This window comes from Belonocnema kinseyi, chromosome 6, assembly GCF_010883055.1.
Source record: "Belonocnema kinseyi isolate 2016_QV_RU_SX_M_011 chromosome 6, B_treatae_v1, whole genome shotgun sequence".
Lineage (NCBI taxonomy): Eukaryota > Metazoa > Arthropoda > Insecta > Hymenoptera > Cynipidae > Belonocnema > Belonocnema kinseyi.
Genome location: NC_046662.1, coordinates 34,719,139 through 34,737,278, shown reverse-complemented (window position 1 = coordinate 34,737,278; position 18,140 = coordinate 34,719,139). Strand labels below are relative to the sequence as shown.

At 31.9% G+C, this 18,140-nt stretch overlaps 1 protein-coding gene across 1 annotated transcript; it reads right to left on the bottom strand.

Moving 5' to 3' along the window:
- Window positions 1-5,114: 5,114 nt before the first annotated feature.
- Window positions 5,115-10,835, bottom strand: LOC117174843 (odorant receptor 46a-like). The gene is made up of 5 exons (XM_033364230.1): window positions 10,392-10,835; window positions 7,268-7,642; window positions 5,598-5,802; window positions 5,355-5,510; window positions 5,115-5,271 (listed from the first exon to the last, which is right to left on the bottom strand). The coding sequence occupies exons 1-5, from the start codon at window positions 10,751-10,753 to the stop codon at window positions 5,224-5,226; spliced, it is 1,146 nt and encodes a 381-aa protein (XP_033220121.1). The 5' UTR covers window positions 10,754-10,835; the 3' UTR covers window positions 5,115-5,223.
- Window positions 10,836-18,140: the final 7,305 nt, after the last annotated feature.

Below are 18,140 nucleotides of genomic sequence, written 5' to 3'. Positions count from 1 at the left end.
ATAGTAGCCCAAACCTGTATTCCTTTTCTCTTATTTTTGTAGGTATATCTATAAGATGTCTTTTTGTTTCATTATTATGATTTCTTAAATCTTTAGCTATGAAAATTATACAAATATTTTTCAGAAATAATAGAGACTTTAAGAAAGTCAAAAGTAGTTATTAATTTTATACTATTTTGGAAATTTGATATATTTTATGGTTGTGTTGTAAATGGAAACCATCTATATTCGGTTAATAATTTCTTGAGACTGCACGATACATTTTGCTTGAAATTCTGTTTTTTCCTTACTTGCGTTTCTCATAAATTATTCTTGTATTCTTTTTAAAAATAATTCGCGATATTCTTCTATAGTCATATTTTCTTTATAAATAATTCTATACCTCTTTCGCAAGGGGAATACACGATTCACCCTATAATTATGAATCGACTTCTTGCATAATAAAATATATCATATCTTAAAATATTACGGAAATAACTTGATATTTGTGCCATAGAAAATTTGCATAATTATAGAGTATTGAAATGCTTGGAAATATTTGTCCCAATATTCTCTCTTCATAATAGTATTTTTCTTGGGAAAATAGCCACATGACACTGCCTTGCGCAGAAGAAAATTGTAGCTGCTTTACATCTATACCGATTAAGCATCGAGAGTTCAACATAAGTTTCGATTAGGATTCGCAAATATTTTCTTCCGAACGTCATTTTGCAAAAATTATAGAAATTGTTGAAAAGGAACATTTTCTGAGGGGCCGTCTTAATACGTATGTCAAAGTTTTTTATATTCTTGAATGTTCAGCGCACTTTTCTATAAAATTGAGTTTCTACTTCAGCTGAATAAAAAAAACAGTGTCTACTCGACCTTACTTTTAGATGCACACGGAGAAAAACATATTGCACAATGATATCTCAAAACCTATATATTGAAATGAAGCGTAATATGATAACGTATGAGCAGATTCCGCAGTTTTGTACGATATTATAATGCACTAAAATCGCTTGGCCACTACTAGAATCCTCGTATATAAAATATAATAAAATAATAATATTATGGAAAATCTTGTAATGTACGATATCACGATTTTACGTTATTATAATGCAATCATTACAATACATAGCACAGAAATTACGGTATCTATTGCAATCCATGCGATATCGTTTTCTGCGTGCATTATAAAGTAGATTTTTTATTTCTATATTTGAGAAAACTTTATGGGGTTTCCAATAAAAACTTAGTTTTCTTAATTACGGTTTTTCTATTTTTAATAGAAAGTATTCTTTTCAATTAAAAAGTTTACTGTTATATTTTCAGTTCAAAATTCATATTTTTAGTTTTTAGATGAAGATCTAACTATTAAACTACCCGTGCAGAAATTGTCCAACTCATTCTCGAGTTCCGATCTGGGCACGATCGGATTTTCCACATGTGGTCCCAAGGGGGCTGATGATGTGGCTCGCGTCAGAACCACGTCGGGCCGGGCTAGATTAGACAAGATTATGTCAAGTTTTCTGTTTTCGTCGTGATATTATTTTTCTTTCATATAACTTAAAATGGCAAAAGCAAATAGTAGATTGCGAGTTCGGAATCACAGAATTGTTGGTGAGATTTCTTATATCCGCCTTAAAGGCAGAGGTAAGCTTTGTGAAAAGCAAAGTTAAAAAAATATTAATATAAAAACTTTTGAAATTTTACTAATTATAGAAATAAAAAATTAAAGGGACCATATCTGGGCCAGATCGGGTCCACATTTTGGATGCCCAGATCTGGGCCCGGTTGGGTAGGGCGTTTCATTTACGGTCTGGCGCTAGACAGATTACCCTATCGGGCCCACATTTTTCCCGACCGGGGCCCGACCGGGGCCCGGTCGGCGCTACACCAACATTTTTGCACGGGTTTTTGTTTAGAATTCATATTTTTTGTTGTAAATTCAACTATTTGGATAAAAGTTAAAATGCTTTGTTAAATATTTATTTTATTGGGGACAGATTTCACTGAATGTTAGAAATATGTTTTTTTTTTCGTGTTAGAAACTAATTTTTTCAAATGAAAACTTAAATTTTCCATTTTTGTTTGAAAATTAATCGCTTTGGTTAAAAATATATTTAATCATAATATTTTATTTTACTAATTCTATTTTTTATATTTTTATTTTATTTATTTATCTTCCTGAGAGTCTGTTATTTTTGATCAAATCGAACCTTTTGGTTGAAAATTCAACCATTTCGGGAAAGAAATAAGTACATTAATTAAAAAAAAAGAGCTGTATTTCGTGAACGATAAAGATACCATTAAGTACTTTTCGCTACATTGGATGACTTACCTTTTTCTTCGATTACATGGATTTTGGCAATGATGCACGCACATCCTTCAAAATATGTGAAAATATGTATTTTTGTAAGCTGAAAGCTTGTGCAAAATTTCAGCTGAAAATAGACAATATTATAGCAGCAAATCTGTTTATTGTTAAGCGAATGCTTTTTTCATGTGCTTGCTGTACTTTTGAAAAAAAGAGTTTAACACCAATGCAAGTCTAATATTTGAATGCCTAACATCTGCAGTATCCAAAACAGTACTCAGAATCTTTTTTTCAAAACCAAGTTGGTCAAAGGGGGTTAAAGATAGGAAAAAGCGTTTTCCAAATAAAGAAATAGAATAACTTTATTTATTATCATCTTAAAAAATCGCGCTTGCAATCCTTGCAAATTTATTAGTCATTTTGAAGATACATGGCTGACATTTTAAGAGAGGCATTTGCGCTCGAATTGTATTAGCGTCTTCAAACTGTAACTAATTGCAATAAGATTGCCCAAATCTTCATTTGTGAATTAGTAATTTGGAATTGCAGTAAATTACAGACATGTGACTCATTGAGATACGGCGGAGTGAGAGAAGCAGTTCGCTCCTAGAAGGCGTTTGCGCTCAAATCAAATTAGTCTTCAAAATGCAGATGCTTCAAAAATCTCGTGAACAAAGAAAGATATATAGATTTTTTTCAAATTTGAGCTAACATTTTGCGCTGATTGTCAATCCTAAATCCAAACTTTGAAAATATTATATTTACTGCTTAGTTCACGAAATATTTTTGTCACATTTTCAGATAGCTCACATTTTAAGAGAATGCAGATAAAGATTTTGACTTATTGCAATAAAATTGTTTAAATTTTCACTTGTAAATTAAGTGTTTTCAATTGCAGTTATTTTAGGGACAACATGTAACTCAGTGAGTGATTGTGGAATGGAGGAATGATCTGGCGCCTGGGAGGCATTTGCTCTCGAATTGTATTAGCGTCTTCAAAATACGCCAGCTTCAAAAACCTCGTGAAAAAAGGAAGATATCTAAGTTTTTTAAATGTGAGCTAGTTTGTTGCGCTGGTTATCCACCCTTCATCTAAAGTTTGAAAATATTACATCTATTGCTTTGTTCACGTGATTTTTGCAGCTGTCGCATTTTGAAGACGCTAATACAATTTAAGCGCAATAGCCTCCCAGGCGCGAGTTTCTTGCTCCACTCCACTGTCTCTCAACAGGCGGCTTTACACCGACAAGTATGTGTTGCCAACTCATAAAATTCCAATACGCCATCTGATAGAAACTGTCGGTAACGTAGGTCATTGAAATTAAAGTTGGTAACCCTTCCGTCATTATTTTCTCGGCGCGAAAGTTTTTCCCCACCCAACAGTTCTATGGGCGTGTAGCTAAACCTTCCGATCGAGAATGCAGATGAAGACTTTAAGCAATTGTAATAAAATTGTCCAAATTTTTTTGTGCGAATTAAGTGTTTTCAATTGCAGTGATTATCGGACAATATATGACTCATTTATCGTCTGTGGAGTAGGGGAATCAGTTCACGCTTGGGAGGCGTTTGCGCTCGAATTGCATTAGCGTCTGCGAAATGCGGCTGAAATTTGCGCTAATTATCAATCCTGCATCAAAAGTTTAAAAATATTACTTCTACTGCTTTGTTTATGAGATTTTTGCAGCTGCCGCATTTTGGAGACGCTAACTCGATTTGAGCACAAACACCTCCCAGACGCAAGTTGCTTTCCCTACTTCGCCGTCACTCAATGAGTCACATTTCTGTAAATCCACTGGTGTGGTAAACCATTCATGTACAATAAAAAATTCTGACCATTTTATTGCAATTAGTTGAAGTCTTTATCTACACGCTCTTAAAAGATGAGCGATCTACCTTAAAAATCGAACCTACAGCCATTGTTATAAAAAAATCTGTTTCTCTAATTATCGTCGATTAATTTAATTTTTTGTTTATTCGTGCAGAACTGATAAAAGTGCATGTTCTTGAAGCGTGATTCATAAGGATAAAAATAAACGAAGTTATTATATTTGTTTATGAGTACCTGAAGAAAACAGACAATCTCTAAACAATCCATGCAAAAATGTTATATATAGTTTATATATACCAGACAAGACAATGATATTTTTACTTGTTTTAGCAATTTTCCTGCAGAAGAAAAATAAAAAATATCATTATTTTGTCCACTATATATAATTATACTCAAGAGTTTCACCTAGGAATAAACAGATTTCCTGCCAAAGTATTAAATACTATGAGCTGAATTTTTGCAAAGGCTTTCAGCTTGTTAAGATAAAATTGCAGAATATTCCAGAATAATAGCATAATCTACGACCTTCTGGAGTGTTTGCGAATATCCGGAAGAATTCTAGAACAATCAAGAATATTCTTGATAAGTCTAGAAATTTCTGGAATATTGTAACATTAAAATATCCAGAACCTTCTGCAGCATTCTATAAAATTCTGCACTTTTCTGGAATATACATTGTTATTTTTATTTATATTTATTTAGAATTCAAAACTGATAACATTTTTAAGAATTTTGAAAATGGAATATTTTCAGAATTTAATCATTTTTTTTAAAGATTCAATTTAACAAAGTGGTTTTAAACAAAAAGGGTTAGGAATTACACTAGTTATACATTGAATGCTTTTAAAATTGAATGAGTTCAAAATGACGATAAAAATGTAAATTGTAAATTATTTTATTTTTGATAATTAATTTTATAATGTTAATTTCAAATTTCATCCCTTAGAATTTAAAACAATTATTTATTTATAATAAGGAAAGTAAGAAGCGACGATTTTATTTTAGTTATTTTCTCACATGAGCAATAGAGTGAATATGAAACAAAAGACACATATTTCTATTGTTAAATGCCTCAGTTTTGTCATCTTCAAATTTGTTAAGAAGATTTCAATAAATTGTAAGCAGAATAAGCTGATTTCAGTATCTGAAAATATAAAATTGCGATTATGTTCTTTTTTAACTTTTTTTATTAAACTTTTTAGAGAAAGGGAAATCGAATATACATACTTTGACAAATGTGTCGATTTTCATGGTGATCAGTGATAGACCAGTTAAGTTTATAGGTTTCCCAGCGCGTATCATTAGTAAAGTAAGGTCTTTTTTTGTCCTAATAGTTGTTTCGATCCAATCTATCTGGTAAACTTCTTTTGAAATATCCATGCTCTATTTAAAATAGGACAAGACTTTATTTTTTATTCAAAAAAATTAAAAGATGCTTGTCCGGATATTATTGAATTTTTTTTAAATCACCTTTTTCATCAACTTTTCGCCATAAAAACAGTAAAGAAATATCTGTACGAGAGCAGTGAGTAAGATGAATATAAGCCTCCAGCTACTGGGATTATTTATGCTCAATTTTGACAATGGATAGATGACTGCACACAAACCTATCATTGATGCAAAAAATTGTACAAAAATAACAAGGCCAAATAACTCGTTCAATTTTTCTCCAAGCCTGGAAAGTACATTTTTTTAATAAATCAGTTTGGTTCAGTAAGTTCTTCTGAACAAGTTGTATATGGGTCGTTTCAAAAACTACGTTACGATATTTGAAAAAAGATGTCATCGAAAATACGAAAACCGCCCCATTTTTCAATTAAATACTTATGAATCAAGTGACTAATTTTCAGGGACTTGAACAAATTTTGAATCAAATTGTTTAATTTTCTACCTAAAAAGATACATTTTCAGCCAAATACCTAACTTATTAAATAAAAAAGGTTAAAACTTGATCCAAAAAAAGTTGCATTATAATTTAGATAGTTACGTTTTCAAACCAAAGTTGAATTTTCAACTAAAATTATGAATCTTCAACAACAATATCCATTTTGAACAAAGAAGTTTGACTTTCATTCAAATAGTTGAATTCTCATAAAAAAAGATTAATTTTTAACGAAAAATATAATAGTTAATATTTCGCCTGAGAAACGATTTGAATTTTGAATAAAAAACAGTAGAATCTAACCGTAAAGCTAAATTATTCACAAAAGCAGATTAATTTTGTAAACAAACAGTTGCAATTTCAATCATGAAATACGAAATTTCTATCAAAAGAGATGAATTTAAGATCCAAGAGACGAATTTTCAACAAACTAGTCAACTTTTCAGTCGGGAAAGATTTTTTTAAACAAAATAGAAAAGAAAAATTTGAAGCAAATTGTTTCATGTTTAATTACAAATGTTAAGTTTTAATCAAGAAGTTACTTTTGAATCGAAAGATACATTTTCAACCAAATAGTTAATTTTCATATAAAAACGATATTTCTTCAAATAATAATCGAATAGTTAAATTTTGCGATAAAGAAAATTAAAGTTTAAAAAAAGAAATAAAATCTCAACAAAACAGTTAAATTTACAACTAAATACATGAATCCTCAGCTAATAAAATGAATTTTCATGAACGTATTGCAACTTTTAAAGTAGCAGTTGATATTTTTATCAAGAAGATTAATTTTTTCCTAAACAACACGATTTTCCAACAGTATAATTAAATCTTCAGAAAATAAAATGAATGTTTATAAATAAATTTAACTTTCAACTTACTAGTTGAATTTTCAATAAAAAATTCTCATTGAAAAATTTAATAGTTGAATTTTTAACTAAAAACTATATATTTTTAACCAAAAATAAAATAGTAATTTTTGTACAAAAATTCATTTTGAGCTGAGAAAAAACAAATTTTCAACAAAATAATTTAGTCTTCCACCAAATAGTAAAACTTTTAATCAAAAGAGATACATTTTGATCGATAAACATAAAAGTAAAATTTTCAATTAAAAGAATAAACTTTTAACGAAAAATAAGTGGATTGTTTTACCTGGCATTGTAACATATTTTTTTAACGACCCCTGTTAGGATTACCCAAAACTTACTTCCATTTCATTCTCAACAATACCGTATAGGAAAAAAACAAGGCTTACATGTATGTGTAGATATGATGATCAACGCAATCTTTCATAAGCTTCGACTCATCCTGATAGTCTATGAATTTAGAATAATATTTTCTCTGTAATTGAGAAAGTAAGTGCAGGCGATGAACGATGATTTCTAGTTGAGCGCAAATTTGTAGCATAATCACCGATGCTAAACCTTCAACTGAAGCTGTTATAAAAGCAGCCATTGTTATAGCAACTCCTTGGTGAAAATATGTTAAAGAATATACCAATCTGGAGTTTAAGCTGTAAGGAATCCAAACCTTGAAGGGAAGTGGAAAGTTGCTTCTCTTCGAAGGCGGAGTCACGAGTACTGACAATGCAGAAATGTTAGTCATGAATAGGAAGATAATGGTATTGGACCTACAACAATATATTAAAATACTTATAAGTACACTATCGACGAATAGTATCAGATCACTAACCGGTAGATCTAATAAAAAGTGGATAATTCCGTCCAGAATATAAATAAAAATATTTTTTTCTAATGGTAGCCAGACGAAATGAGCGTGTTCTACTGCTTGCAGATTGGCCTAAGCTCTTTCTTTTTGAGCGTCGCAAGTAGACGCATATACAGGGTGTTCCAACACTTCTGTGTCAGTCGGCAATCACAAATAGAAAATAAAAAATTAGACAAAAAGTCAAATGCAAAAATGGTCTGCTGTGCTTTGTTTAGCAACTACAGACCAATAAAGTTTCGTGTAGGTATGCCAGATGTATTGTCTTATTTTTTATTTTCTATTTAAGGTTGCTGGCTGGCACAGAGGTGTTGCACCCCTTGTACAATATTGGGCGTCATAGTAGACCATACATGTTAGGGTATGAAGTCTAAAATTATATACTAGGTATCAAATGTGCCTAATTACAAAGTATTTACGAAAATTTGGGGTTTTATATAGAACTTCTGATAATAAAACCAAGCATCGGATGACCAAATTTGGATAGCTACCATAATATGCTCTCGATTTTCTTTTAGTTTATCTTCTTTTCGATGCGTCATTTCGGACAACTCTAATACTTTCTCAATCATAAATGATGAAAATGTAATAATTTTTACCACTTTTGTCTATCAATTTCTTTTCGTACCTTTTGTCGTTTTTACACAAGTGCTTCATTTTTATTTTTAATGTCATTTTTATGATTAAATCCAAAACTGTGCGTTCTATCAGAAAGTGATTTATAACAAATTTGCAGTTTTTTTCGGATAGACAATTTTTTTCATCATATTTTTTGTAATTTGGGTCATTTCTCCAAAAATTTGTATTTATTAATTTTTTCAATGTTATTTTTTATGAATAAAACAAAAAATACGTGTCCTATCAAAAAGTGATTGCTAAGAAACTTGCAGATCTTTTTTTGGTTTAAAATTTTCTGTTTATTTATCTTTTTTCGTATCATACATAGTGTGACCAAAAAATGGAATTATTTATTTTTTATCATTTTTTGTGCAATTAAAATTGGAATTTTCGATTTTTCAAGAAAATCACATAAGTGGTTGTGATCAACTTTATATTTAAAAATTAAAAATTTTTTAAAATGGTCCCAAAAATGTTGAAAATGTTCTAACTTTTTGCGTTTTTATTAAAAATGGCTGGTTAGCGAGGTCGTCATTTCTTTAAGACCTAAAGATACTCTGATCAAGATCAATTTAATCCGTTTATTTTTTCGAGAGATTTCGTGTTTATGGACGGACAGGCGGACAGACAGACGCCATCGTCAAAACATGATTTTAAGATTCAGTGGGTCTCGAAACGTAGAGATTGGTTGAAAAATTGTGGTGTTAAAAGAGAAAGAAGGGGATTTAGTTGTTTGCATTATCATTTTTCTTTCCTCTTTTTTATTTTTGTGCGAAAATTTTGTATAAAAGAATATATTTTTTTTTAAATTTCAATATGAGCATTTTATGGTGGTTGTCCAAATTTGATCGTAGGATTCTTGTTGTAATTTTCAGGAATTCTATACATTAACTTGATTATTGGGCGTTACATAGGATCATGAATTTGATTTTAATCGAATTTAAACTTCTTAAATTTTATTCTGAGTTTTGTCTAGAACACTAGGGAATTATTTAAACGCGTGAGTTTATAAAAATCTTCAATTCAGGTATTATCTTTTCGAAAAATCCCTGATTTATTCACAAATACAAAATATTTTCGAGTCATTTACTTAAGTTTAAAATTTTGAATTCTCTTGCTGACTTAGACTATACTTTTAATGCCATTACAATTTTTCAAATATATTAAAATCCTTCGACATCCCTTGGAATTTTGTAATTGCTTTCAGATTTCTTCAAAATTTTGTAAATAGTTAGTAATAATTTAAAATCCCTTAAAAATCTAATAAATTAAATTTATTCCCTAAAATACTCTGGAAATTAATTCAAATGTTTAAAGCCCAGTGGGCACACGCGTTAAAGAACATCTTTAGAAGGGCTTAAAAATGTCCTAAGTCAGTCCATATAACGTTCCATAAACATATGATGTTCCAGAGACGTTTTAAAGACGTATTTCGAATATAAAACGTTTTTAGAACATTATTTCGTCTGACTAAGGACAGTTTTTTAAACGTTCAAATGACGCCTTTTGACTTGTACGTCCAAGAAACGTTTTCAGGACGTTCCAATTACGTTATAAAATGTTGTGCCCACTGGGAATTCACTATTAAGCTTTAGAATCCCGCGAGTTTAAATAAAATATCACTTGAATTCTTTTGAAATCTCTTAAAATCTCTTGATATATTTCTTTTGGAAATCCTTAAAATTCGCTAAAATTAATTAAAAATTGTAATTAAATTCACAGACAAAAACATAAGTGAATTTTTGTTACGGTTAATTTTCAAGTAGAAAAGTGTGCATTATTTTCCGCGTCGAAACAAAAGAAGATTCAATGGAGTTGATATGGTAACCATTTCCCATATGGTGGGTAAATATTAACACGTGAAAGTAATTCTTGTTACAGGTAAAGATTACTCTGGAATCGCTGTTAAATTTATGTTAAATTTTAAAGAATTATACAGCTCTTTTTTACTAAATAATATGAATTCAGAGTCGGATTTAAACATATTATTTTTACCTTACTGATGTATGAATATTTAATAGAAAAAATATATATACCTGCAGACTTTTGAGCAGTTTTTCAATAATTCTGATTCATAAAAATCTCGAGGTTGACAGACTTCATCCAATAACATATTTTTAGATTCGATGAGAGTTTTACGTTTTACCATAATGCTCATCAGCTTGATCAAAACGGCAAAAACAGCGAGAAAATGAAATAAAGTTTCCATGTTATTGACAATCTCCTCAATATCTTGCAGAAGATATATCAAAATAGAAAATGTAAAAATCGAGTAAATACTGATCATAAAGATAGAGTAAATACGGTATATCCAAATTTTCCATTGTGAGTTCCAAGTTAGTGGTCTTAACATTCCAAAATATTGAAAAACTGTGTATGATAGTTGGCCGAAATACATTTGTAGATTTTTTTATAATCCTTTCCTACAAATAACTTTCCATAAAAAGCAATCTTCGAATATGAATGAATGAAAACTGATAAAATTACAACTTATAATCAGATAAATAAGTGTTAGATTTTTGGCTGTTTCATTAGTAATTTTTTATAGATTTGAGATTTAGTGACTATTATATGAATGTGATGATTGTCTACTTCAGTTGAACAGTAAATCCTGAGGTATCAAAAGTACTGAAGCTTCTTTCAATTTTTCATTGATTCAAAATGATCCTATTTTGAGAATAAAACAAATGTATGGCCTAACGTCACGATCCTAGAAACCGATAGTCAGTTTCTATAAAGGATCTGACCAAAGAACTTGGGCAAAATGTTTGACAAAATACAATTTTTCAAATATTAAATTTGGTAAACGTCTAAGATAAGTTTAGAATTAAGGAATGTTTACGATTCCTAATAAGGGTTTTCATTATTTTAAGATCTTGTATCTAACGCTTTTATTCCGCACGGTGACTTTTATTATTTTCTGCCGCTCGAGACCTTGCGACCGCGGGCGTTTAGGGGTAATGTGGTTGCTGTGTTGGCTCGCTCAGCTTGGCTGGCTAGTATTCAGTTTTATCTTCTCCGTTCCATTCCAACTTTCATGGCGGGAACTTGTGTCCTATTTTTTGAGACCAAAATAGACATACTACATTATTCAAAGTGATATTTATTACACAGGCCAACCCGGTTTTGTTGTTGGAAAGTGGAGGGTCATTTCCGAAGTAATTTTTTACGTAGGATCCTAATCCGGGGTCAGAATTATGTACCCAAAAATGGCGTTTCTGGCTACTTTTGAGGTTTTTCACAGAAGACAACAAATTTTTTGGGATTTTTTCTTTACTTAAATCACATAGTACTGCTCTTTCTTTTTAATTAAAGAGACGCAGAGTTCAATTACAATTTTTCTTTACCAAGTTACGCCAATTTGAATGTACGAGATATGTCCCTTTATGCCTTGAGCATTTCCTTTAAATACTTTGAGACATACATTTTCTATTGGGTGTTTTTTCTTGAAAATTTGTACTTGGGGGTGTTTGGGGTCGTTGATTACGAATCTGAAGTCGAGATATTAAAATTTTCAAATTGAAGCTGGCGGATTCAATTTATTATTATTGTTCTGAGTAAGACCGTCACAGCCCCTGACGCCTGGGTGATCCCGTCGCGGGGCAGTGACAAAGAATATGAGTAGATGCCTCATTATCCTCTCCACACAGACGGCAGAGGGCCTATAAGTGTTTTAGTCTTTCTGCAGCCAGAGGCCGAACTACACTTATTTCGCTGTTCCACGCTTAGCCAACTGTTAATGTCTTCAGTGACCAACCTACTAAAAATGCCCACAACTGGTTCAGGTCCAGTAAAATTTTGTCTTTTTGCTAGTTTAGCTTGCCTGTATCTCGTTGCCCTTGATTCCACTGTGTGGAGGGATCCAAAGCAGAGTGACTCGGTTGTCTGTCGCTAGCTTATTCAGTGCCTCAAAGGACTCCCAAACAAGTAGTCACATAGTCGTTGTTCCTTTCAGAGCCTCACTTTGGAATTTCTTTAAGCATACATGTTTTAAATGTCAATTATTGATTTTAATTTTTCCCCGTCTTATTTTGGAATTACTTTAAGCACATATGTCAATCATTTATTGTAACTTTGCACGTCGCATTGTTATAAAATTTTTTGTCATTTTCATAAAAAAGATAATTTGTATTGATTCTTCATTTCTTCTAATCACATATTATTAATTTTTCTAATAATATTTTTTTAAAAAATTACTAGATAACTCTCAATTATTCGTTTTTTTACTGTCTATTAATTTTGATCTGGACAAGTCTTAACCATTCATCGTGCTTTATTTTTTAGAAGAAATTTACTGAAGATTTCCATTTGATCTGTTGGTTAACAACTCGCATTAACTACAAACGATTCAATTAAATATCTTAACTGTTGATCATTTCAATAACGGCCTCGAGAAAGTGTTTAAATGATCCTAACAGCTTTTGTTACATTTTTAGTCGCTTCGTGTTCGCGAAAAATGCGATGAAAATCAATGATAAGATAAAAATATTTTATCTTAATAACTTCAATACTTCAATAACTAATTAGTATAAGTTTTGGGCTCCACATACGGCTTGTAAATCATGTGTTGAAACATTAAGACGTTCGTATAATTCCCATAATGAAGTAACACCAATTCCTTTCAAAACCCCTGCAATTTGGCGTGAACCTGCTAGCCACAATGAATGTTATTTCTGTTCACCTGCAACATTTGCATATAATGTTAAAAATGTTTGTAATATAAAATATCCGAATGTAGCAAGCGTAACAAAGCCTATTGCTTTTGCACTTGGTGATCTTCTTCCAAGCCCTCCATTTTTAAGAAGATATGTTGAAGAGCGTACAGACTGTGACGATACTGAAAGTCAGGATTTTGAAGACATCGCATCAACCTCTGATGCTCGTGTTTTATTTGATCACAATTAGGATTAATGAAGCAATTTGTAAAGGCTCTTGATACGGATGGTGCATTATTTCAATATCTTACTTATTTCCTTATTAAAGTGAGGCAAAGATAAAAAAGTAAACATTTGTTGGGCCACAAATAAGAGAATTGATGAAAACAACAGAGGTTGAACATGTTATGATAAATGTAGAAAAAGAAGTCTGGATTTTTTTCAAAAAGGTTGTTAAACGATTTTTAGGCAATAATAAAGTTGGTGATTACAAAGAAATAGTTGACGATATGATTAAACAATTTCAGAACTTAGGTTGCAATATGAGCGTAAAATTGTATTATTTACACTCTCATTTAGAATGGATTCCAGAAACTCGAGATTATTGTTGGTGTCTTCAACGTGAGGAGCCAAATGTTCTTCATAAAAGAAGTTCTGGGTCAAGATCTTTACTATAGATAAAAAAAAAGATTTCATAAGATAAACTGAAATAGTTTCTAATTGTGATAGGCGAGGGGACTTACATAAATCAAGCACCCCGATCGTGGGAGGCAAGGAGACTTACGCAAATCCAGCACCCCAAAGGGAACAGGTTTTACTACGTCCACGTCGTTGTTCCTGGGTAACGCTAAATGTTAAAAAAAAAACGTTTACCTTGAAATGCCCCTGAAGGTCAAGCTCAAGATCAAATTCAATAGTACATTCGTAATCAACAACCCCAAAAACCCCCAAGTACTAAATGATACAACTAAAGAACAAATTCTAAAAAATGTGGTGTCTTCTGTACATAACCTCAAAAGTAGCCAAAAACGCTATTTTTTGGGTACATAATCTCAAATATCTTAAAATCCTGACGTGATGGGTCAATTATGACCCCGGATTCGGATTCTAAGTAAAAAATTACTTCGGAAATGACTCTCCTTTTTCCAACAACAAGACCATGTTGGCCTGTGTAATCAATACCACTTTGAATAATTTAGTGTTTTCGAAAACTGAAATTCCGAGACTTGTATGAAGCTGAAGGCATAGGTGCTAGGGGCAATGCGAATTTAATACCAGATCCACTAGAATCACATCTGGACATTATTAAGGATGATTTGAACACCAAAATTCCTGAAAAATTACAGCATGTTGAAATTAAGTTTTGTCATGCTTACTAGAATTCAGACATGTAGAACCAACACGAAGGCATACTCTGCCTAAGATGAAAGCACAAATTATTTGCGTGCACTAATAAAACACCTGAACATCAAGGTGTTACCCATATATTTGAACGCAAAATGAACTGCGTTAGAGGTGCAAAGTCTCGTATACTGTGCATATGTGGCAACAGACTAAACGTTGAGCCGCAGAACTAGGCCTACAAACGCAGTTTCTGTCATAAGTAGCGATTTAAATCTACCATGGAAGATCAGGCTGGAAATTGATTCCAGCAAAGTAAGATGCAAATTAGGTCGATTGGCTCAATATAAAATAAGAAATAGAACCAGAAAGATAATAATTCATGTTACGAAAACCATCCACCGTCGATACATTGAGACATTAATGCTAGCAACATTGAATGAGATCATAAACTCTCATCGGTACAAGAGAAATGGTACAAGAAGGCAACAAAATCGAACCTTTTAGGCAGACGAAAGAAGTTTCTATCCTGAAATGAATGTAAAGCAAAGTAACCAGCAAGACACCGAAGTCCCTCAATTGGAAGGCATGACTAACTACTGGTCAGTGTCTAAGAGAAAAATAACAGAAAAAATTTAGAGGCTGCGTGGTTCCAACTACAGAAGGCAAGAACTAGAAAATAACCCTGAAATAGAGCTGAGTAACACCACATTTTAGATTTTTCAGCGGTTTTGCAAAGAGCAAGTAACTGAAAAGTTTCAGGTTCGGAAATGATGCAGAACTTCTGGCACAAGTACCTGAAAGAGTGTGCATCCTGCGTTCGCATGGCGTTTTAAGAAGCTCAATGAATATCCAGATCTGGTTCCAGGCCTTATGTTCGAGGGTATTACGTACATATTTTCTAAAAAACCAGACGCTTAAAATTCATCTGGATTTCTATCGATGGGCTGTCTTCCAACAATTTATAAATCTCTTGCAGATATCCCTGCATATAAAGTATATTCTTACTGCGACGAGAATGATATCCTTACAGAATTTCTGTTTAGAAATGAACCCATTTAGCAAAACACTAAATATCATTTCGCAAGGGTTCTAAATACATGATAATGAGGATGGTCATGAACTGACCCATCTTCTATATATGGATGACCTGAAGCTATATGCTAGTTCAGACCAGAAATTGCAGCAAGTGATCAATATCACAAAGCAGTTTTCCAGTGATGTCCACATGGAACTTGGATTAGAGAAATGCAGAACAGAGCATTTAACCAAAAGGGAATTAGGGACTGCCGCTAGAAAATAAGTTCGAAAATGACATTGAGGCAATGACTAAGGTCGAATTATATAAATATCTGGGTGTTATTGAAACTAAGGGTATTTAGTAAACGATAGTTCAGAAAAGCTTAACGACTGCCTTCACTATAAAACTCAGAATTATTCTGAAGAGTTCTCTTAACTTGAAAAAAAAATCAGGACAATTAACACCTATTCCATGTATGTCCTCAAGTACTCCTTCGACAACGAACAACAGGGGTTAGGGGGCTTTTAGATATTAAAAATCTGTATGAGTCACAAGTTATACAGCGTTAAAACAACTTCTCTAAAGCGTATGTTGCGTACACGCCCTTGAATTTATCCTTAGGGGAGGCCTTGAATATTTAGGCAGAAACCATTAAGAAATTAGAAACGCAGTGGAGACAGTATGTAAATCACGGCGAAAACTCCAAAACGTGAGATTAACATGAAGTGGATAGTGAGCCATCCAATATTTGCCCGAGAAAGGGGCTCTTGTATCTAGATATAAAAGGATTCGACTTTACGATTCAGGGCGGGGTTTTCAGCACCAAAAATTATCGCAAACATGTGTTGCATCAAGACGTGGTTGACACATTGTCTCGTTGTCACGTTATGACTCGCAGATAATATACGAACAGACATAATGATGTGGCGGGCATAATAGGTAAATAATTTGCCCTATTTGAATGGAAGCCTTTCTGATGATACATTCTAATGTCCGTTTCAGAAAACGATGAGAGAAAAAAACAGTGAAAGACTACATGTCATCGACATTGGTTGTTCCCTTAACCGAAATTAGCAGGAAACCTATACAACCAAGATTCATAAGTATAGCGAGCTAAGGCATTAAGTAAAGACAATGCGGACGAATGTGAAACAAGCGTCTATTCATCCTATTGTTATTTTGGCTACAGATAATATTCACGCACGATGATTTGAACATCTTGAACATTTCAGAGTCAGTAGGGTACTGGCAGCAGCTCAAAAGACGGTTTTATTAAAGACCTGTCGCATTGAAAGAAACTTTCACTACCATCAGGAAGCAAGCAACTAAAAACCTATGGAGTGGCAGATGGTAGCTCCAAGAAACCATTCAGAGGCAAAACCATCCAATGCACCTGGACGCTGTTTAAGTATAACAGCGGTAAAAGACGAACTCCAAACTACATCTTGCTCTTAATTTTGTACCTACAACATTATCGCAAAGGATTTCAAACGTAAATAAATGAAAAACATGCTTGAAAAAATAATATTCTTGATACCTGTTTAAAATCCTTTAAAATATCCTAAAATCCTACTAAATTCTTTTAAAACCCTTACAAATTTTGAAATATCGTTAACTACCCTTTTTCAACTCACCAAAATTTTCTGGAAAACTAGATACAATCTTTAAACACCCAAAAAACTTTAAAGGCCTTGAAATGATTAAAATTCGTTAAAGTGCCTGGAATTTATTACAAACTCTCGAATACTATTAAAATTCTCTGAAATTTTGAAAAATACTCTCGAGTTTACCACCTGGAAATTATTAAAAATTCCTTATAATCTTATGGAACTTATTTTCCTTTCAAATCCTATGAAACCCTCAAATATTGTAAAATCTTTCAAAATCCCTTGAAATTTGGTAAATGTTATAAAGTTTCCATAAAATCCTCCAAATCTTTAAAATTTTCTAAAATCTTACGAAAAAATTCTAAATTATATAAAATTTCATGAAATTTTTTAGAATCTTTGAAAATTTACTATAATATTTAAAATCTTTTGAAATGTTGAAATAATTTTAAATCCCGTGCTACTTTTTGAAATCCCTTTAAAAGGGTTTAATCTCTTAAAGCCTCTGAGTTCATTAGCTATTCTTTCATATTCCTTAAAATCCTTTGGAATTAAAAAATATACCTGGAATCCTATAATATACCCTCAACTATTTTAAAACCTTTAGACTATCTTTCAAAATTTTATTCCTTAAATTCCTTGACCATCTTTGAAATACTTGGAAATCCCGTTAATTTCTTGATATTCGTAATATCTTCTACAATTTATTTTAAAATGTTGAAAAACTTGAAATCCTCTGAGATCAGATGAAACTTCTAGAAATCTTTAAAAGGATCTAAAATCCCCTCTCATTTTTAAGAATACTCTCAAATCCGTAAAGGTCCTTTGAAATTCCTTGAAATCTTCGACATATTTCAATATTTTGAATTTTCCCTTTTTCAGATTGCGGATGTTATTTTCGACAATCTAGCGAAGAAGTTTTATTATATAAAGTGAAAAAATAGTTGCATTAGCGAGCGATTTGACAAAGTAGTAGAATTAGCCCTATGTCCACTTGAAACTATGTATAACATAATTTTGATACTAAATCCGGATCATTTTAATCAAATGCAGTATCACTCAGCTGCAAATCACTTTGATCAAACTTCAAGATAAAAGTAATACCCCATGATTTTCTGTGAATTTCAAATCGCAGCACTCGAGTTTATGAACGTGTTAAGA